Source organism: Mytilus galloprovincialis, chromosome 9 (genome assembly GCF_965363235.1).
Source record: "Mytilus galloprovincialis chromosome 9, xbMytGall1.hap1.1, whole genome shotgun sequence".
NCBI classification, from domain to species: Eukaryota; Metazoa; Mollusca; class Bivalvia; order Mytilida; family Mytilidae; genus Mytilus; species Mytilus galloprovincialis.
In genome coordinates, this window is record NC_134846.1 from 52,434,071 (window position 1) to 52,456,505 (window position 22,435).

Here is a 22,435-nt window from a genome sequence, read left to right on the forward strand (position 1 = left end):
TACTAGAATTTTCTCATCCCATGAATTTCTACAACATACTAACATATGCATGTGCTTTGTCATTATCTGGCAAACATTTGCAAGTGCGGGAATCATGGATATAATTTTTCCGCATATTTTTGCTATGTTTCGACAAGTAAAATGCGTATTACCTTCAACTAAATTAGAAATAGCCTCTTTTAAGGTTCTTAATTTTTTTGTCGATATTTCTAAAGTACAATCTTTAAAATTCCAAACAAAACCCAACCATTCAATCACTTGGACTGGTTCCCATACACTCTTTTCTGTATTAGCAATAAAACCGGAAAGCAGTAAATCTTTTTCGACTATTTTTGATATTTTTGAACAAGTTTCAAAATTTTCTGCAATTCCCATACCGTCGTCTAAATAAACTACCATAGGGAATCCTAATGATCTCCAATATTTAACTAAAACACGTACGGTCTTTGTAAATACATGACCAGCCGATGAAAGTCCAAAAGGTAAAACTGTAAAATTAAAATATCTAGCCGTATCGCCATATTTCCAAGAGAATCCCAAATATTTTTGATGATCGGGGTGAATGTCCAAATGATGGTAACCCGACTTCATATCAAATTTAAACCCGAAACTGTTAGAATTGACAAAAGTTAAAGCTTCTTTTACTCCTTCGAATTTTACTTTCTGTTTTTCAACAAATTTATTAATATGTCTTAAATCTAAAACTAGCCTTTCTTTTCCTGAACTATTAACCGAAACAGTAAGTGGATTAACCACAAATGTGCATTTAACTTCTGTTATACAATTTTTTGATAAAAGTTCCTGAATAGAATTTTCAACAAACTCTGAATGCTGTAAGGCTGATCTATTATTTTTGAGAAAAACAGAAGGTGGATCACTAAAAAATGGAATTCTATAACCAAAATCAATAACGTTCATAATAAAATCATTAGCATGAAGTACATTTTTCCAATATGATGAATGTTTTTTTCAAATTGCCTTTAACATTTACAAGATTTTTGCCAGATTTTTTCTCATAATTGTTACCAAATTCAAATAAATACTCAACTTCGTCAGTTTCTGTGCTGTTACTGTGTCTTTCCTATGTGTTGATCCTGCTGGAACTTTGGTGCAATAAAAGTGGCTGTAGGGGTACTTCTTTGGGGACAGTTCCGTGCGAAATGCCCGGGTTGATTGCAGTAGAAGCACTTATATGTTTCTTTGACTCCGTCTGTACCACCGACTTGGCTAAGGCCACGAAAAAAGCTTCTGGAATTAAATTTTCCTCGACTGGAACCACTGTTTGCAGCATCGGGTTTATTGTACGGCTTATAGTTTCTTTTTCTAGCAGCCCTATAAATAGCAGCGCGTAAATCACTAGCATCTTCTTTATTTTCTGCCAACGGACTATCCAAATATTCCTTTACTGTGTCCCAACCGTGTTTATCCGCTATCTTAAGGATCTTATTCCGCTTTCGAAGTACTTCTTTCTCCTCGGAAATGATACTACTAACTTCTGTAACGTTGCCCAACTTTATACAGCTTTCAATGTCGGAAAGTTTATCCAAGCGTTCGGAATTAAACGAATGTTGAATCTTTATTCCTTCGCTCTTAAATGTGAATTCTGTTTGTTCGATACCGGTTGCCTTTGTACTTTTGCCAAACCGAGCTTCAAAATGGTTAATCATCGACTCTTTCTGTTTCTCTAATGCGTTGTTTAAAGCTGAAGTGAAAAGCGAAATGGCCCCATCGGTAGTCAACTCTGTATCATGATGATCTTCACCAGTAGCGTTATGGTCTTGTTCACCCGTGTCGGACATACTATGCAGAACGTGTTGTTACTTTGAAGTTACTGTGAGAACCTCGATACAAATTATCCAAGTATCGGACTTATATACCCCACCCGTATTCCCGCCTATGAAATGCTCTTGCAGTACTCACTAAAGAAATAAATAAACCTTGCGACAATTCTCCGTATATGAATGTGGCTATTTGTTTACATACCTTTTGCTTATATAGCTCATTACGTGGTTTGGTCTCATACATTATTGGCTTGCAAAAGTTTAGGGTTAAAGGTTCATGATGGAGATAAATCGTCTATCAGAAACATTCACAATCGGGTCATATCGAATATGAAATTAAAAGACCCGAATGCCATATGTAAAGTACTCATGAAATTTATATAACGTGTTGTTTTCAATTTTTGAAAGTAAATCAATAAGTCTACACGGTTTAGATTAAACATACAAATGTAATTATGTTTCTGTTTTTATCAGATATCAAAGAGTTGGAGCTTACCGATCTAACTCCATCAGATAATTCTCTTATCCCTGTATCTCCATCTTCTCCACAAACTATGAAACCTATCCTGGACTTGGTACCTGCCCCTCGTCTCATTCCTGTATAGACTGTTACAAGGTAATAATATGTGTCGTCCACGAAGTTGTCAATTAAAGGTGTAACTCCCCACTTCAAAAGATAATAAGCAATTCCGTCTGAATTTATTGTTTTTATATACATTTTATATAATAAACTTTACTTTCAAATATGTTAAAAGTATTAAAGTCAACTGTGATACATTAAAAATGTTTAAGTCTACAAAGTTGACGAAATATATTACTGAACGAAGATCAGGGTTTTACAATATTCATCTAAACAAATCAAACAAAATCGCTTTGTAACAATTCTGTACACAATTAAATGGAAACCATCGAAAAAACTAGAAAATTTTAAATGCACCTAATATTGATAATCTAAATATAAATAATGCCTTTCCATTAACTTTAAGACAAAATTGTATTTATTCCTATAAATATCAAAATGGATTTTACCCTAACAATATCTCTCTTGTCTTGATGTCTTGCCCAAATCAGTAGTAACAAATATATTGCTATTACACCAATAAGAGTTCCGAGAACAGCTGCTTGATTGGCTAAATCAAAACGTAAGAAAACTGTAGAGAAGTCGATTGTATTTGGCGCCACATAAAACGTGTTACCAAATGTTAAACCGAAAGCTGGACGACATGTACATTCTATAGTATCTTGACTTGGAAACCAATCCATCTAAAAAATGAAAAAAAAAACGGTTGTTTTTTTCTAAACCAATTATAAATAATATATTACTATAAGCGAAACTGTATATGTTTTTAATATTATTTCATATGTGTAATACTATAAATATTCTTGGTACTGTTGTTTCTCTTTTCTTCCATTGCGTTATAAGTTTGTTTCCGGCTTAGCTTTTGAATATTCCTTGGTATCGTTTGCCTCTTTTTTTTTATTTGTTACTGAACTCAAGTCTTTGCGTAAGATAAACTATAAAATGTTAATTTTTATTATTCTTGTTATTTCAAAATGTGAACGATGTTTTCGAAGACACATTATTAATTGGCATGTAAAGTACCTGTCATACAAGTAGGAGTTTTGCCCTGTGTTAACCTTTATTTCGATTTTTTACCATTTGACTATCAATTGATTCATTTTTTACCTAAATTGTTTAGTTTTTGGTGTTTTTTTTTTTTTTTTTTTTGCTTATTTAATGAAATTTACTGTACCAATTTTATTGCACCGGATGACCATTTGAAAATTAGTGTTTTTTCATGTGATAATTAATATTTTCCATTTGATTATAAATTAGATAAGTAGTGTAAATGCAAAAAATCAAACATCTTGAACATTATGAAGTGAGTCGCATGGTTTCGCTAATATGGCCATTCACCAGCAACCCACATAAGAGGCCAGAGTCAATGATGCTTAATCTAACTTTTAGTAGCCATTTTATAAAGTTTTTTCAAACGGAGTTTCTGAAAAACAACATATATTCATCAAGATATAATTAATGTTCTAGTGTCCTCACTATGTATGAATGTTAACCTATAGGCGCTTCAGTAAATGAAATATAAATGTTTGTGAATTAGCAGTATTAAATGATTACCTTACAATTGCCTGATTCCCACGACTGTTTTTGTGGATCCCACTCTTTACAATTTGACGTTACTATGTGCAAATTATATGGCATCAACTCTGGTTCTGATATGTTGTATGATCCATTAGCAAATTTACCAGTCGTAGGTTCCCATACGTAGCCATTGAAACCAGCTGAATAATGAAGACTTGTTATATAGAGGCAAACTACTTACACTTTATAATTCACTAGTTATTTTATCAGAAGTGGGACATTTAAAGACGCATCGTATCCGTTTCTGATACGTTGACTTATCTGAATGTATCTATGAGTTATTGCTTAAAATTGATTATTTACGTGTTTAAATAATTCGTGTATGTCTGGTTTTTTTTTTTTGTTTTTTTAGGTTAGATTCTCTCGGTCATTAATACACTCTTTTTATTAGACGATAGTTTTCAATTCATGTGTACTCGTTTATATCAAAACAGTCGATATTTAAACCATCGATCATCCCTTTCAAGGCATGAATTTAGATAATAATGCAGATATAGTTAATGATTGAATCAAAAACTGTGATAAAGATTCCGAGAACAGGAAAAAGAGAACCGGGAACAAATAGAGACATGTTGATGAAATTGATTTTGTTCTCTTATATTTTTTTATATTTGAACAAAAAGTATTGCCTGCTCATTTATAACTGTATTATTGTTGGTATCAGCTCATAAATCTGACTCTGCTGATGTTGAATGATTCAGTCACCATTTATTAGCAAATTCGAAGTACGCGTGTACATATTGTTAACGTTATAATAACTTTGTTTGTTTTATAATTCAACTTCACGCCTCAGTAGTTCTAATTATTTGAATATCGAGTGTTAATACATATACAAGTATATAGATCTTTTCGAAAAATACGTGATTGTTAAATGTGTGTAAATGTTGTCGTCTGTATTTTAATAGATACTGTAAAAATATATCGTAGAAACATCACTTTTAGGGCAATAAATGAGATGACTGATATAATAAGTTAGGATTTGACATACAAGAAGCAAGTATGTAAACACATGTAATACATTTATTTATAAACGATTATCAAAAAACAATTCAGGTATTAAAAATGTAAAAACTGTAATGCCTATTCTCGATTGCTTCATGTATTTAAACAATAACCAATTGATACGTTTAGATACTTCAACGTATAAGATACATATACGATACGTCGTTAAATGTCCCACTTCTATCTACAGTAGTAGTACACTGTTTTGATACCCAATCGATGCACATAGGGTAGGTTTATTTTGGGTTAATGATGATCAAAAGGAATTTTTTGTTCTATTTCGTACCTGTATTTGCGAAATCTGGATATCGGGAGATCGTTGTATTTTCTTAATATCTATAGATATAACATGCTTTTTTGTCTACACTCATCTCAAATAAAACAAGCATAAGCCAAATCAATAAAAAGGCGATAAGCATTGGAAAACAAGCATGTGCCAGAGTTTTAATTTTTCTTATGCATAAGTAAGGGTTAAGTATGTCCGGTATTTGATTTTTGTTTCCCTCTTTTCTTCAAAAGTTGGTTTGCTATCTTCTAATGGTCCAAAACGCTTTGGCGTCTTGAAAGACTATCTTTTGTTTGCTGTGACGCCTGTCTTTGAAATTAAAAACAGGCTAAGCAGACATAATACTTATTTGAACTTATATTCTGACAGCTTACACATCATCAAATTGTATGTGTGAGGGTTTACAAAACATATCTCCCATATGTTACATGTTGTACTGGTTTGTTTGAATATTAGATAAATCTGTATAGAGAACAAAATAAAAAGGTCTTTATGATTTCTTACCAACTTTACTGTTTGGATGTAGAGCAACATGCATTTCACCAGTTTTTGAAAACAATTGAGGAGGGAAGCACACCATCCAGTCATTGTAAGGTGAAATTTCTCCTTTGGCTTCGTAATTCAAATGAGTTGGTTGAGATTCGCCTTTCACATAGACATCGTATGACGTCACATAATTCGGAACGCCCTCTGCTGGATCAACGGATACACACACGTAGTCTCCTTCGTCACGGTAGAAAAAAGAGTGATAGAAAAGATTCGAAGCATCACCTTCCGTGTAAACAGGTAAGTTCTGTGTTGATTGCAACGTTCTGGCTGTTTGGTTAATGGCTACTTCTGTTTGACTCAAATTGTCTTCGTTTTCATCTTTTAAGGATAATTTATGAACTTCCGACGTAACCAAGGCAGTGTCAGAAGAACCAGCTATATACACATTTTGTGGGAAAACTGCAATCTGAAATAAAAACTTATACATGTAGGAAAAGTGTATAAAGATTAGTTCTGTTCAAAACCCATAAATCGTTTTAGAAAACAAAATTGTTTTGAAATATTAAAAATTATTTGAAAATATACAACTGATCAACGAAAATAGTAAACAAAACTTATCATCGTCATTTAATAGAAAACATTGTAGGAACATTAGACCTGAAATCACTAAGGGAATCTTTAACAACTGAGTGCATCTTCACGCAATAATTTATATCATGCCTTTAAATTCTTCCTTGATATATCTTAGTTTTAGTAAGATACCCAAGTTGCAACATGATCAGACAATGTTGGCCATATTAATATGTATATTCATTTTGTATCGTTTTTTAATCATATATCTACTCAAGTATTCAAGTATTCATGTATCTTCGACATTTTGATATTTTGACTCATGGGTTCGAGGCTTTTTTTGTTGAATAACAATTCAAAAGAGTGATGTTGTCGTACAACATTTGAAGGACATTCGCTACTCTTTCCAAATTAACATGCTTTTGAAAAAACCTGTTATATTGATTGTATATATTTAAAAAAAAAAGAAAGAAATTAAAACAAAAACGAAATAAATGAAGGATCCGTGTGCTTATTTTCGAGATATTAGCCATCGATGATTTGGAGGTAGATTATTATCTTAAAATCTTTCATTCATTGAAATTGTTTTCTTTCAATACTTAGAAAAAAAACAATGTTTTTAGAATATTTTCAAACATGTCTTTTCAAACTATATTGAATAATATAATGAATGTTAAATCGAGAGTTTCAAATAGCTAGCATTAATTCGAAAACAAAGGTTATGAAACGTCCTTAAATTATAATTTTCAAATATAAACAAATCGTACCCCAAATAAAGTTGTGTCATTTGAATCTGTACTAAAACCAAAACTCATGAGAATTGTCGAATTCTGGAGTAACCCATTGGCTACGTCATTTAAAGCTTGGAGCGTTGTTTTAGATATGTACAGATTAACATTGTTTGTGTCGAAAGTCGTTTCACATCCTTTACATGTCATATTCAATCCCTGGTCAATAATAACTTGCAATGCTGTGTCTATTGATGTATCTGTTAATGAGGCCTGAAAATATTGATCAGAATAATTATTATTACATCAAATAGTTATCAAAGGTACAAGGATTATAATTTTATACGCCAGACGCGAGTTTCGTCTACATAAGACTCATCAATGACGCTGATCAAAACCTTGTAAATTGTTTCTGTATTCATTTGAGCCAAACTGCATACAGAAGATTCTTAGGGCGAACGAAAAGCAGCAAGACTTATCCTTCAACTTCATGTTCCGCGGTTTAGATGATTTCTTTTCCTAAAATAGTTTACAATTTAAAGACTATTTTGAAATTGTCTATATCCCATTGAACTTGAATTGAAGGTTACATCGGAGACAGTTTAGTCCGCCTTATATCTTCACATATATCTAGTAGTTGACAATGGTGACCACTTCACTTTCTTACTTGTGAACAGGCCATTTTTACTCAGCTACATACCAGCAGCTCCTATATATAGAATTTATATCTCCTAGTTGATACAATATTCCAAAGCTTGCGTTTCCTATAGTAATTTATTTATAATAGACGGTTTCTATTTGCAAGAAGGTTCATGTACAAATAATTCCAAATGGTAGTGTTGGAGTTAATACTTTAAGTTTAACAGACGCTTCTACACTTTTTGATTGACCGTTGAAATATATGCGTGTTTGATTGACCGTTGAAATAAATGCGTGCTTGATTGACCGTTAAAATTAATGTGTGTCACAGATGAGACAGGGATTATTCCACTTGCTGTTACGACAAATATGTCCTCTTTTCCCAAATGTGACAATAGGGATACAACATGATCATCCCTTATGAGCACATAATATTATCTCAATAAAAAGAGGGATTTGTGTTGATTAGTCTAGTTTTTTTGTAAATTTGGTTTGTCTTTTTTATTATGGTGTTATTAATTTCTCTCGACTTTTGAGCTTTATAAAAATTCTCTACTTTACAATCAGATTAATATTTCCCAGTTAATTTTAACATTCCGTTGCATGCATGTATGTAGTGTATAATATTTCATCCGAATTAGTATTTTAAAGTAAATTTTGTATTGGGAATTTTGAAATTGTTAGCAGCAAAATTACATCGTTGATCAAAAACCCTACTCTTGTTCAATACACACATGGCTTCTCATATCAAATATGAAGAAAAATTTGAAATTATGACATCTAATCTTGTTCAAAACAATCATGACTTATGTTAGATGTGAATAAAAAATATTACCAAGTCTTGCCGTTCTTCAAACTCGGCCTGTGAGATCCTTGCCCTCATTAAGTAAAGTCCATTGCGCTCCTCTGGAGTTAATTCACCACCTTCCATTATGTTATAAGCTTCATCCCTGTTCATTTTTATTAAAAAGTCTACTTGTTTACGTGCGTCTGCAGTTGTTCCTGATATTAATGCTAAGCCATTGTCGGGGAAATTTGCTGTCAGTGTAGCTCCAACAACAGCAGACACCAATGCCATGATGGCTGAATATAATCGAAATATATTTATTTCATATTAATCACTTACGTACACAAACATTACATAAGGGGACAATCTTTCCACTTTGATGTGGGCCTATCAAATTTGATGAGGTCATAATATATTATTTCCCACTTAAAGGTGGCCAGTATTGAAAATACGATGATTCTGTTTTCAACTTAAAAGAGGCATGTTTTCGCGGGTTTGGATCTTTCTATCCTAGAATTGTTGTCTAATCTATAAATTCCATTTCGTATTGGGTCGTATAGACTGAGCGTGGTGTTGAATGACGCTTGTAACCTATGAAACGCCTGTTACTCAGGCTATCTCTATCTTTTTAAGTGTCTATATGATTTACCAGTTTTAAGCATGAGTTTTCTTTTGCTGCCTGTTATCCATAGATGTATTCCCTTGCAAAATATTTGTTTTGTTTTAATTTTGTAAGACAGATTATGGCATGACAGTTAGAAATTGCAATTATCTGTTTTATATATATGTACTTTTTTAGATTATAATACTGCGAGTTCTAAAAAACGAAATCATGAATATGTTAATCTTCTGGATATTTATTTGACAATATTAATAATTTTTCCCATTACCATTACTACTATTATCAGCCTTACTAAAACAGCTAGCTATCTTTAAAAACGATCGGACTTTGAAGGGAAGCTTCGCACATTTAATTGATGTCCCAAGCAATGTTTAAATGTCCCCCACCCCAAACAAAAAATGAAACAATGACAGGACTTGTATGTAGCCCTATCCCGTTTCAATTCATCTATATTCTGATTTTTAGTTGCAACACCAAATAGTATTTAAAAAAGAGGGACGAAAGATACCAAAGGGACAGTCAAACAAACTGACAACACCGTGGCTAAAAATGAAAAAGACGAACAAACAACAGCACACACGACACAACAAAGAAAACTAAAGAATAAACAACACGAACCCCATCAAAAAACTAGGGGTGATCTCAGGTGCTCCGGAAGGGTAAGCAGATCCTGCTCCACATGTGGCACCCGTCGTGTTGCTTATGTGATAACAAATCCGGTAAATAGTCTAATTCGGTAGGTCACATTCATGAAAGGGAAGGGGATTGTAGTTACGACGTAAGGAACATATCTGATATTATTTGTGAAACCATTACGCCACACTACGTACAATATAACCAATATGCGATATAAATATGCAGGTGAATACGAGATGAAAGTATATTTTTTACTTCACAATACAGAAACATAAACAACGTTGACAAAAATGGCTAGGTATTTAAATATAATTGTATAACACTTGCACATATGACAGTATAAACTTATCTCATTAAGAAACTATGAATCTTGTTATTAAATATTGCTCTTACCAGTTGATGCTGATTCTAAGCGTGGATCAGAACTGTCGAACAAGGCATCAGATGTAAGGGCAGTCTCACTTGCGTTTTTGAAATTCGCAACTAGAATCGTAAGTGCATTTGACGCTGATGTCTGTAAAGTTGATGCAATGGATGAAACTTAATAATGTAGTTAAATGCAAAACATTGGTTTTAATTAGTTTCTGCTCATAACTTAAATACAAATAAATCACATATTTGTTATACTTTCCTTTTCATGTTTCTTCTTTTGAATAATATGTGCAGAATGCAATTACTGCTGAAAATATAAATATCTAGGCGGACCTCTATTATATTTATATTAGAGGCCTCGAGCTCGGTGGCCAAGTGGTCTATGTAGTTTTACTATGGTAGTCACTAGCCATTCAACACTGAGGTTGTAAGCTCGAACCCCAATCGTGCTGGTGCACACGACACCAATCTTAATTGACTAGGATTGTCAGTTTCCCTATCGAAGGTCAGTGGTTTACTACATTTTAAAATGCCTGTACCTAGCCAGGAATATGACAATTCTTGTCCATTCGTTTTTTTATGTGTTTTGTAATTTGATTTTGCCATGTGATTATGGACTTTCCGAATTGATTTTCCTCTAAGTTCAGTATTCTTGTGATATTATTTTTTCCTCTTGGCACTCCGACTTCCTCCACCAGAAAAAAAACCTGCCTGCCAAGTATAGCTAAATAAGGCGTTAAACACCAACAATCAATCTCTATTATATTATCTTCAATTCAAACTAAATGTTTCAATTTACAAAATTGAAAAGACTTACCCCAGCATCGGTACTAATTATTTGATTGCTACCAAGAGCAGTTGCGAATGCACTGCTTGCCATTTCTATCATAAAAAATGTGGTCGCATTAGACTCCAACTGGTCTTCCATTTGTTTCGTCAAATTGTCAACAGCCTATGGAAAAACAACAATATTTCGATAAATGAAAATATTAATCAGAAAATTTGAATATCTTTTTTTTCATTTCCACAATTATAACAGCACCAAATACAATCAATCACAGAACTTGTACTTGTCAGCAACAATGCCAATGTTGAGTTTTGTTGAGTCCGAACTGCTTACCGTACTAGAGAACTTTAACTCAAAATAGTGTGTTGGAAATTGTGTTGCCGAAACATTATTCTTTCCGTTTAGTGTATGTTTTTTTTCTGCTTTTGCATAGGTTTTGCGTGGTGTTGTCATGACGTATAACTTACTAATCGTTTTTTTATGTCCCTTTGTTATATTCCTTATTAAGGTTATAAGGACGGTCATAAGCATCCGTTAAGAAAAAAACTGACTTATTTGTTTAAAATAGTGGAAAATTATATATTCATACAAACTTAGCCTTTGACAATTTTTACAAATCGTTTTAAATGACCGTTTTTTTTCTCGAATTTTGTTGTACAATCTTTAAGCTTTGAAAGATTCTGACACAAGCTATATAGAAATTTATTAGACAAATATTTTCCGAGGTTAGAGGATAGTCTTAAATTCATCGTATATAAAATCCGTGCTTTTGTAGAGTATTGAACATAATGACTTTAAACATCAACTTAAGTACCAGTTAACCTGTTGATCTGTAGAGCAAGTGTCTGAGTAACCGGTTAGGCTAAACTGTTCAATTTGACAACACTGATTGAATATTAAATTAAAACATCTAACAGATCTAGAATACCTACCTCTACAATTACAAGCATGACCTGATCTTTATCATTTTTTAGAAGATCGGTCAATATTTCGTCATATGGCTTTGTCCCGTTCTTTTCGGCATCTAATAGTCCAGTCAACCAATCTAGCGGTTTGTCCGTGGTATTAAACCCTTCTTGATATATTGGCTATTAAAATATGAATAACTCCATAATAAGTTACAACGCGATAAATATTAAATATTGGTTATCATATTTTTTATGATGTGACATTTTCATAATCCTGCAATGTTTCAAGGTCTGTACATCATGGTTTACAGATTTATATATGTATTCCTTAATTTTATTAATTATTATCATATATGACTACAAAACAGAGATAACACATTTCAAAAAATATTGGACATTACTAAAGACGATCTCCCCGTCCAAAAAAATCACCAAACGATAAACAACAGGTTTACTGGAAACATAAGCAGGATAATAATGTTTCCTAGGAAAATTGTTTCGGATACTTGTTCTTGCAAAACATGGACTACAGGAAACAAAGTTCGGGGACCTATTAACCTACCGGAGGCAGTGTCTAACATATTGATTACTGCTTGTTAAAAAGAAATTGTGTTCGTATGAATAAAAATTCACTCTATCAATTATACCTGAAAATTATATACCCTTCCAACTTTTTTCCATAAACCAAATATTTTAAATTTGTAAAATTGGTTATTATTTACTAAACATGTAGTAATACACATTAATATAATGAATATTTGAACAGTTAAATAATGAAAATCAAGTTTCTGAGTTGAAACATAATAAAAGTGAATGTTGTTGGTAAAATAAATCTGGTGTAATTATAAAAAAACGTGTTTTGGTGAAATAATAAAAGAATAATATTCATCTATTCAAATTAAACAATACAATACTGAAACGTCCTATACTTTATTTCTAAATGATTTGTTGTTCGAACAAAACATTTCCTAGTAAAATTGTTAACATGGCCGTTTTCACTTAGAAAAATGAGTAAGCAGACACATTACTAGAAAATCATGAAACTATGCACTTATTAGCAAGGATATCAACAGTCCGTATACACCTTAACACTTTTTACCCGTTTATAACTTTTGAAATTACAAAGAAACTGAGGTTTTAACTCCATCAGGCAAAGTTGGCCGAAGAAGGATTTGGCTATTATTTTGGGTAATTTTTTATTATATAGCTCTTCAATTGCTTCTGTTTTATACATCATTTGCTTTCAAATATTCGGCTTTGAGTGTTATTGATGCAGGTAAATCCAGAAAAACACGCACGCACGCAACAAGTTAAAATGTGTGTTTTCCATTTCTACCAGGACTATTGTATCGCTTACATAATCAATGACAGTAGGAGGACACCTTCCATCATGTTGAATGGTTCTCCTTACTTACAATTAATGCAATAGAAGCAATGATAGTTGATGCCTGATGAAGAACCTGTTTAGGATCATTGCTACTTTGTGGTTCTTCCATTCCGTTAGTCACCAATGCTGTTATATTACCAATGATGTCGTCTTGTGATTGTGTAATTCTGTCGATGTCGATGACATTAGTTACCTGAAAAATGATATTACATAAAAAAAAAATCACATAATGCAATCCTGTATACTTTTGTTCTTAACGATAAGAGTTATAAATTAAAACAAGGGAAGAGGTATAAAAAAAACTTCTGCTTTGGTCACCGCAATTTAAAAAAAAGTAAATTAAGTCACTTTATTGAAAGCATGTTAAATATAAAAAAGGAGATGTGGTATGATTGTCAATGAAACAACTCTCCACAAAAGACCAACATGACACATACATTAACAACCATAGGTCACCGTACGGCCTTCAACAATGAGCAAGGCCCATACCGCATAGTCAGCTATAAAAGGTCCCGAAATGACAATGTTAAACAATTCAAACGAGAAAACTAACGGCCTTATTTATATTAAAAAATTAAGTAAAAACAAATATGTTACACATAAACTAACGACAACCACTGAATTACGGGTTCCTAAATTAGGACAGGTACATACATACATAATGTGACGGGGTTAAACATAATAGCGGGATCCCAACTCTAACTTGGGACAGTGGTATTACAGTACAATAAAATAAAGCATTGATAAATGAACAGACTTCTATGACATTGGCACTTTAGATGTCATAAACATGTTGAAATATCCTTATTTGACCAAAAGGTGGTTTCACGCATAGTTTTGTGTCAATATATGTGAGCAACAGCTGTACTCAAAAAGATATTATACACATATAAAATGTTTTTGCAAAAACCTTTCTGTGTCAACATCTTTTGTTGTGTCTAAAACTGTTGCTCAAATCTTAATATCAACGACAAGAAACTTACCTTAAAATGATGTTACTATGGTTTGAATCAAATGTAAGAATGTTCAAGACAATGTGTTTTTAAAAACATAAAAACATAAAAGAAAATGTCAGACAAACTAATTTCTTTTTAAGATCTGAAGTATGTTATTCGGTAAATTTGTATGACCTTTTTTATTTTCAAATTAAACATTGAAGAGGGCAATTCAAAATTTCACACATTCTCGATTTTTCAATTACTGTCTGTTATTTATCTTGATTGTTTATTTTGGTAAGTACGTATTAAAAAGGTTAACTTTACCGTTACTGGAAATTCCACTTGAGCATATCCGTTGTAGAAATCTCTAATATGGACCCTTATCATACTGTGAAAATTGTTTCCAGGGTCTCCTACAGCTAAGGTTGACACAATGCTGCTGTCCCCTAAAAGTTAAATAAAAATTGTTATTCATGTTATTTGTTGAATTATTCAAGAAAGATACATTTATTGTTTACTCAAATTCCACAAAGCATTTCAATAAAAGTCAACTATAAAAGTGATAACGTATAATGTTAACATAATTTAACAATCCTCCCTCTTTTAATTTAGAAGATCAAGATAAACAAGATTAATCTCTAGTGAATGAAAGTAATAAATTCAATTTGCACTCAATTGAACTAAATAGCTACAAGTTTTACTGTCTATATTTTTAATGTTCAATTATGAAATCCTAAACCTACAGTGATATCACTACACTAACTTAACCACAAATATTTACAGTCATATGTTTCTAATAAGTCTCTCTGGTGCCTTTCTTACTATTTCTGTGCGGTGCATAACGATAGTATCATTAGCATTTTCAACTGTTTTATTTTTGGTTATTTTAGTTTGTTCGGATTCATTGTTATTTTCAGAGTTTTCGGTATCGCAATTGAATTACATGTTGGTATTGTTATGAATTCAGTGTCAATATCAGATATGGTAATTTTAAATATGTTTGGTATGTTTTTATTTTCCTGCGGTACGAATTCACGAATCTGATCAATATGTCTCTTCCATACTAAATCTCCAAATTGGACTTGATAAGTTACTGTTCCGAGTTTATGAACGATAGTTCCTTGTTTCCACTTGTTATTGTCTCTATAGTCTCTTTAAGATTTGGACTCCCTAATGGATGCAAAAAGAATATTTGTTTTTTACCATCTCCTCATTTTATTATTATTCTCTGTGGAGCTAATGATTTGACAGATTTAGAATTGACAGGGAATGGTTTAATTGAAAATGTAAAAATGGTCTACCCTACGTTACCAGGCTTTATTTAAAAAGGTTAGTATAATATGGTCTTCAATGCTACAGTGCGATACTGGCATGTTGCACCCTTGGATGCGGGTGCAATAATAGAACAGAACAGAAAAAGAGAAATTTAGTGGCCAAAAACTTTGTTACAGAAAATTGGGGTAAAGCTATATTACATGAGAACATTAAGGCGTGAAGTGTCTTTATACAGAACAAATGGAACTAATTTGTCACAAACTGGAAATCAGGTTTTCTTGAATAATATACAAGGGTGTGGGGGTTGAGTCTTTCCTACGCACACCATAATCAACTTTTCCTAAGATTCAATAATGAAAATTTTGTGGAGGTGAGAACCCATGTCAGATTTGGTAGCTGACTTGGGCTCTCATGTGGCGGTCCAGGGAGACTGGTAGTGATTGGGGGATTATTTCACTCGGCCCTTGCTCTGGGCCTGACAAGTTCTAAAACTTGCAGGTTTGGAAAATGTGGTTAGTGGTAACGGTGGGGTCTACAGATGGGTGACTCTGGGACCTCCTCCACCTCATCTTATAGAGGGGAGGCCTACACCTGCCAACAGGTGGGGCACTAATAACTGGAGCATTGGTAATACGAGTGTTTTCCCCGGTCACTCCCCATGGTAGGTGGTGGTGTAACCGTGTTTAACTACCAGGGGTTTTATGACACTATGTCAACATAGGTCAGCTGATAGCCATTGTGTATAGGTAATCGGTAGTCACCCTGGCGCCTCAACAAAATATTATAGAATACTCTGTAGCCAAAGTAATGCCACAAAGTAAAAATGTATATTCTAGTCATGAAAATGTAAATACAAGTTGGTGTAATAAAATGTATTTTTAATTCAAAGGATTGTTTTTGTATAAGTTGTAAATGAAATACAGAGGATGGAACCTCTACACAAATGAGTAAAATATACAGAAAGTCTGTACAGTATTTGAATTTTGGTATTTGTGAATTACAATTAACAACACACAAAGAGAGACAACTCTAGTTTAATTTTTAACATATTTTAGAAAATACGTCAACAACTCTTGATCGTTGTTCTTCGTCTCATTGTTATTCGTTCAGTATTGATATAGGGTCTTCTTATATGAGTATTGCAATTAATAGAGATTATTAAAATTTTATATTTTCAATAATCTGGTTTAATTCAATCGAATATTTGTGTGGGTGCGTGGGTGTTGCAGTCTGTAGCTCATTGCCATATTCGGCATGGCCATAGATGGCGCTCGCAGCTTGAATCAGATTTTTGGAATTTCCGTATCAGCTTGAATTAGAATTTTGAAATTCCCGTATCGGGCACTTGTTAATTTGCTGTCGACTTGAAAGCAGGTGTTTCACAAATAAGTTAAACTATTTAAAACCCGCCCACCCTCCCTATGAGAATAGTTGCTGCTGTTTTTGTTTTATATTTTCAGGCACTTGTTTCCTGTATTTGATTGGAATATTATGGTTACCAGTATCCAGGCTGACCTTCATAGTATTGGACTAATACAGGATAATTTCGAATAAACTTGCGTTTCTATGAATTGGACATTTCAGTTATTCAGCACTTTTTAACATATTATGGACTATTGTGATTTAAGCATCCAGAATTAATTTTAGTTTTTAGTAATTAACAATTTTAATAATTGGAAAGAAAACAAGACACTTTTTAGAAATTATTCATCTTCTACTATCCTTAGGCGCAGAGTCAATTTTGAATGGGGGGAGGTCCAGGGAGACTGGTAGTGATTGGGGGATTATTTCACTCGGCCCTTGCTCTGGGCCTGACACGTTCTAAAACTTGCAGGTTTGGAAAATGTGGTTAGTGGTAACGGTGGGGTCTACAGATGGGTGACTCTGGGACCTCCTCCACCTCATCTTATAGAGGGGAGGCCTACACCTGCCAACAGGTGGGGCACTAATAACTGGAGCATTGGTAATACGAGTGTTTTCCCCGGTCACTCCCCATGGTAGGTGGTGGTGTAACCGTGTTTAACTACCAGGGGTTTTATGACACTATGTCAACATAGGTCAGCTGATAGCCATTGTGTATAGGTAATCGGTAGTCACCCTGGCGCCTCAACAAAATATTATAGAATACTCTGTAGCCAAAGTAATGCCACAAAGTAAAAATGTATATTCTAGTCATGAAAATGTAAATACAAGTTGGTGTAATAAAATGTATTTTTAATTCAAAGGATTGTTTTTGTATAAGTTGTAAATGAAATACAGAGGATGGAACCTCTACACAAATGAGTAAAATATACAGAAAGTCTTACAGTATTTGAATTTTGGTATTTGTGAATTACAATTAACAACACACAAAGAGAGACAACTCTAGTTTAATTTTTAACATATTTTAGAAAATACGTCAACAACTCTTGATCGTTGTTCTTCGTCTCATTGTTATTCGTTCAGTATTGATATAGGGTCTTCTTATATGAGTATTGCAATTAATCAGATAAAACTGTAAAGTATTACTGCTGATTTTCGGTTTGGTTCGTGCTTCAAAGTTTTGATTTACTGTGTAGTAGTGTCATGACTATTGTCTGTCTTTTTCGCTTTTTTTTCACTTTTGGCCATGGTATTGACTTTATTTTCATCGACTTTTGGTGGTCAGGATGGGGTTCTTTATTTCTGTATTCTTTATTTTTTACCCATTATTATCTTTTCTTTATATTTGAACAACTTCATTATTCTCTATTTTTATATATTTTTTTGTTTTATTTTTCTTTACTTTATATATTGTTTGCCTATTATTCTCTTTTCTGTAAACTCCCATCCACTCCCTCACTAAAGGTGTTTAATTCCCATCCACTCCCTCACTAATGGTGTTTAATCATACTTCGTGGTATCGTTTACAATTTATTAATTTCAAACCTCTAACTAACTTTTAACTAAATATGTAAATGTCTTGACCAACCTGTCTCTGACAATAACGATTGAACTATACCATTAGTGGTATTTCTCACGTGATAAACAGAATATGATAACAATTCATTTCCATCATCTGCAATATTTCGAACATATCGTTCTCCTTCGTCAAGCCAGTCCTTGCATGTCACCGTAAACCACGTCGTTACTGAAATACCTAAAAACAAAGAATAATTTGTCAAACATCTTAAATGGTTAGCGTGTAACATTATCATATCCTCTCTCCAAATGATAAAAAATCTTAGTCATTTATTTTTACAAATGAATCGTTTACATTAAATAATAATTAACCTATACAGATTCATTGTATAATAAGATGTGGTATGAGTGCCAATGAGACATCTCTCCATCCAAGTCATAATTTGTAAAAGTAAACCATTCTAGGTCAAAGTACCGGCTTACCTGTATCTGGGCTTATTGAGCAGGTACCGGCGTATGGTGGAGCATTCACAGACACAATATACTCTGCCTCTGAAGGTGTTCTACCTGGAGTTCTCAGCAAAAGGTGAAATTTTACTCTATCCATTTGTTCAAGGGCGTCGGGGTTGATACCTATCTCCTCAGCAGTAAGAGCTATAAAGTTGGGAATAGAACCTGTTTTAGTATTCTAGCATAAATAAGGTTGATGGTTCAGATAATGAACATCAAGCAATGACAAAGTGTACCCATACGTTGCTATATTTCTTAATTAACAATAGATATTCGTTTTTTTATTTCATAATCGGGTTTTCAAGAGCGATAATAGCAATTATGATATTTAAAGTTTTCAAATAGAATGATATTGAAATAAGCTCGAACACTTACGCGCGATACTTAAAACGATGTTAGAAAAATGTTGCGTCCTCAAGGGAAGCATATCATTTATAAGTTTTTGTGAAATTAATTTATTGTTTGATAAACAATAGTTTACCTTTCCTTATTATATTAAGGAAAGATTTTTAAATAACGTTTTGGTCTTCAATTAATAAGAGACCAACCTTTTCTCTGACCAGTTCCTATAAATATGGAAACCAAATCAAAGAGAAAAAACTGTTATGCCTAATTTATTTGAAAGAAAAAATATTAAGTAAAAAATAATAGTAATCAAAGGTACCAGGCTTTTAAAAAGATAAATAGATGAATACTAATTCGTGTAGATAAAAAAATATGTCGGCACAAAATTTGAATTTTATAAGGTCTTTGTTTTCGAAATAGCCTTTAACATTTTGAAATTTCTATGAAATGATTAGCACCATCTCTTGTACAGTTAAAAACTTATTCTAGCTATGCCAGGTATATCCTTAATTTCGGCCATATTTGTATAAGAATAACAGACATAAAATATGTGATTAATCTGGTAGATATATTCTTCATAAATCAAAAGAGTTTTTACTTTTTATATAAAACATTCGATAATGAAAAATAACTTTTGATTGATTTAAAAAAAAGCATCCAATAATACTGAGCAAAACTTGAACTCATAAGGTGTTGATGAAAATAATTTTAGCAATTCTGAAACCCCTAGAACAAAAGGTCAAACAGACACGAAAGTAATACATTAAGGAAAAGTGCAAGTTTTATGAAATGTGATGCATGCACATATTGTAAAGTGTTTTAGGTACAGTTCAGCATGATACTATACTTTTCTTATTCTATGACAAATAAACCAAAAATGCAAAACGCACTTCATTCAAAACAATGGGTCTTTTTCTTTAAAAGATTTTTGAAAATATTAATCAAAGGAATTTATTTTCTCTAGCAAGTTTATAACATTATATCAATTAGTATAAAACAAAACATTATTGGTGATATTTTCCTATATTAGGTTTTTATAAGAGTATTTATATATATTTTTTCTTTCGTATTTTGTTATTGGGAAGATCTGTACCATATACGCAAAACAGCTATAGATCTTGTAAAGAAAAACAATGCTTTAAAATATTTCGTATATAATGCAGTGCAATAAATATGAACACATATGCATATATTTGTCATAACGTAAGATTAGCAACATGCTTGACCTAGCAACTTCCATATACATAACCGGAACATTTTTCCTTGAGAATTCTGGTGTTTAAACAAAACAGAAATTTGGGGAAATGTAAAAGTAATTGTATTGGAAATGTAAATGTAAATTGTAATTGTATGTCAATTAAAAGAACTTTCATTAACAGGAAGACCATTTAAACACATTTATGAATAAGTAGTCGTTATTTTAACATTTTAAAGAAGAAAAACTAAAAAGTATAAGTACAAATCGATATAATTCCTAAAGCCTCGGTCACACTTTACCGGATAGCTCGAACGGATGCCTAACAAATAACTTTTTTCAATCTGTTCATGTCTGTTAGACGTCCGTTCTTATCCGTTAGACGTCCGTCCATATCCTTTTCATGTCCGTTTAGCGTACGTTTTATCCGTCGACGTCCGTTCTGTCCGTTTGAAAATTTTTAGCATGTTCAAAACTTTGAACGGACGTCCAACGGATAAAATGTCAGTTGAACGTCCGTTAGGCGTCCGTTTTGTACGGTACTCGTCCGTTTCGTTTCCTTTTAGAATCCGTTACTTGGCCGTTATACATCAGTTGGAGGTTTGGTAGACAAATTCACCGATAAAACGGATGTCGAACGAATGTGAAACGGACTTCAACCGGACGTATAACGGATAAAACGGATGTGGAACGGATCTAAAACGGATATATGCCTATTGAAAATTTCGCGTCAGAAATAACAATTACTGTTATGTCAGATTTCTTGAGTGTCATGAATTTTTGTTTTTCATAATTGATCTTAAATTAAGTGCAAGTCTTCACTATCAAGCAGCTCTTATTCAGGCCAGACACTACCCTTTTGGTGGCATTTTGAAGAACAAACCAAAACCAATTACACATAAACTTTTTGAATATTTATGCGATTTACATGTATTATCATTGTCACCTTTAAATTTTCTGTATATCCTGTTCATCCGTTTTATCCGGTACGCTTCCGTTCAATGTCTGTTTTATGCGGTACTCGTCTGTTGATGTACGTTCAACATCCGTTCTGTCCGGTACGTTTCCGTTTCTGGTATGTTGCATATCAGGTGTGTGTCCGTTATGCATTCGTTACGCGGCCGTTTTATTCGGTCAGCACATCAATAGACTCCCAACAAATAGCAATTTTGTCAACGGACAACTTTATTTTCATCCTTCGTCCATTAGACGTCCATTCGTGCTTTCCGGCAAGGTGTGACCGAGGCTTGATTAATTAAATAGGTTTCATAAATACATTTTGGCATGTATCAAAATAATAAGGTTGTTTGCATATGTTTACAGAACTTATAAATTTGAGTCTCAACCTATGCAATCCCTTCATTTAAACACCCCTTTCTTAATTTGTTTCTTATCGACAATATAAGACGACCAATTGCAATCAATACGTTCAAAAAATTGAACTTGAACATCGACATGAAAAAACTGCATTCAAACGATTTTTGCATATAAACACGCTTCAAACAAAAGATAGCAAAACTGTGTTTTTTTTAAACTTTACCCTTAAATTTATGGTTACTGTTTTGAAATACTAACAAAATCATGCACCAACTTTTACCCAAAATGGCAAAGTATTTGATATTTGATTTGATAATATCATTGGTTTATCTCCTGCATAATTGGAAGGAAATTAATAAGTGGAAATACATGCATTTTTAGACTCGCTGTTTGGCAGATAAAAATCAAAGTTATTTACTTTTTTCAGATGTCTTAATATTGAGAATGGAAATGGGGAATGTGTCAAAGAGTGGGTCTTCAATACTTTGAGAAAATCATACATTTTTAGGCATTCCAAGAATACACAAAAGATTGCAAGTGTATGTGTTGTGTTATATATACATAGATATTTGTGATTTTCGTGATAATTGTGTTGATAAATGTACATGTATGTTATTTAATCCCCGTCTTACCTACTGCTACTACACCTAAAACCAAAATTATTCATTCATTTAATTATTGGAATATTTTATTCTCAACATATGATACATGTGCATTTATTTGAGTATAACTTCTAACTTTGTCTTATCATGCAATTGAACATCTTTACATGCATTTACAACCCTATTGATATGCCTTATTTGTTAACTACAGCGTTTACTAC

At 32.7% G+C, this 22,435-nt stretch overlaps 1 protein-coding gene across 1 annotated transcript in view; it reads right to left on the reverse strand.

The window, feature by feature from the left end:
* Positions 1–22,435, reverse strand: part of LOC143045258 (uncharacterized) — an 82,209-nt gene that overhangs the window by 17,070 nt on the left and 42,704 nt on the right. Inside the window, exons 5-17 of the mRNA XM_076217632.1 lie at positions 18,729–18,899; positions 18,316–18,483; positions 14,415–14,536; positions 13,181–13,345; positions 11,790–11,945; positions 10,888–11,022; positions 10,092–10,212; positions 8,489–8,736; positions 7,054–7,287; positions 5,732–6,182; positions 3,916–4,079; positions 2,811–3,044; positions 2,278–2,448 (exon numbers count right to left, since the gene is read on the reverse strand). Of these exons, the coding sequence (XP_076073747.1) occupies positions 2,278–2,448; positions 2,811–3,044; positions 3,916–4,079; positions 5,732–6,182; positions 7,054–7,287; positions 8,489–8,736; positions 10,092–10,212; positions 10,888–11,022; positions 11,790–11,945; positions 13,181–13,345; positions 14,415–14,536; positions 18,316–18,483; positions 18,729–18,899 (2,540 nt within the window). The remainder of the gene's footprint in view (positions 1–2,277; positions 2,449–2,810; positions 3,045–3,915; positions 4,080–5,731; positions 6,183–7,053; positions 7,288–8,488; positions 8,737–10,091; positions 10,213–10,887; positions 11,023–11,789; positions 11,946–13,180; positions 13,346–14,414; positions 14,537–18,315; positions 18,484–18,728; positions 18,900–22,435) is intronic.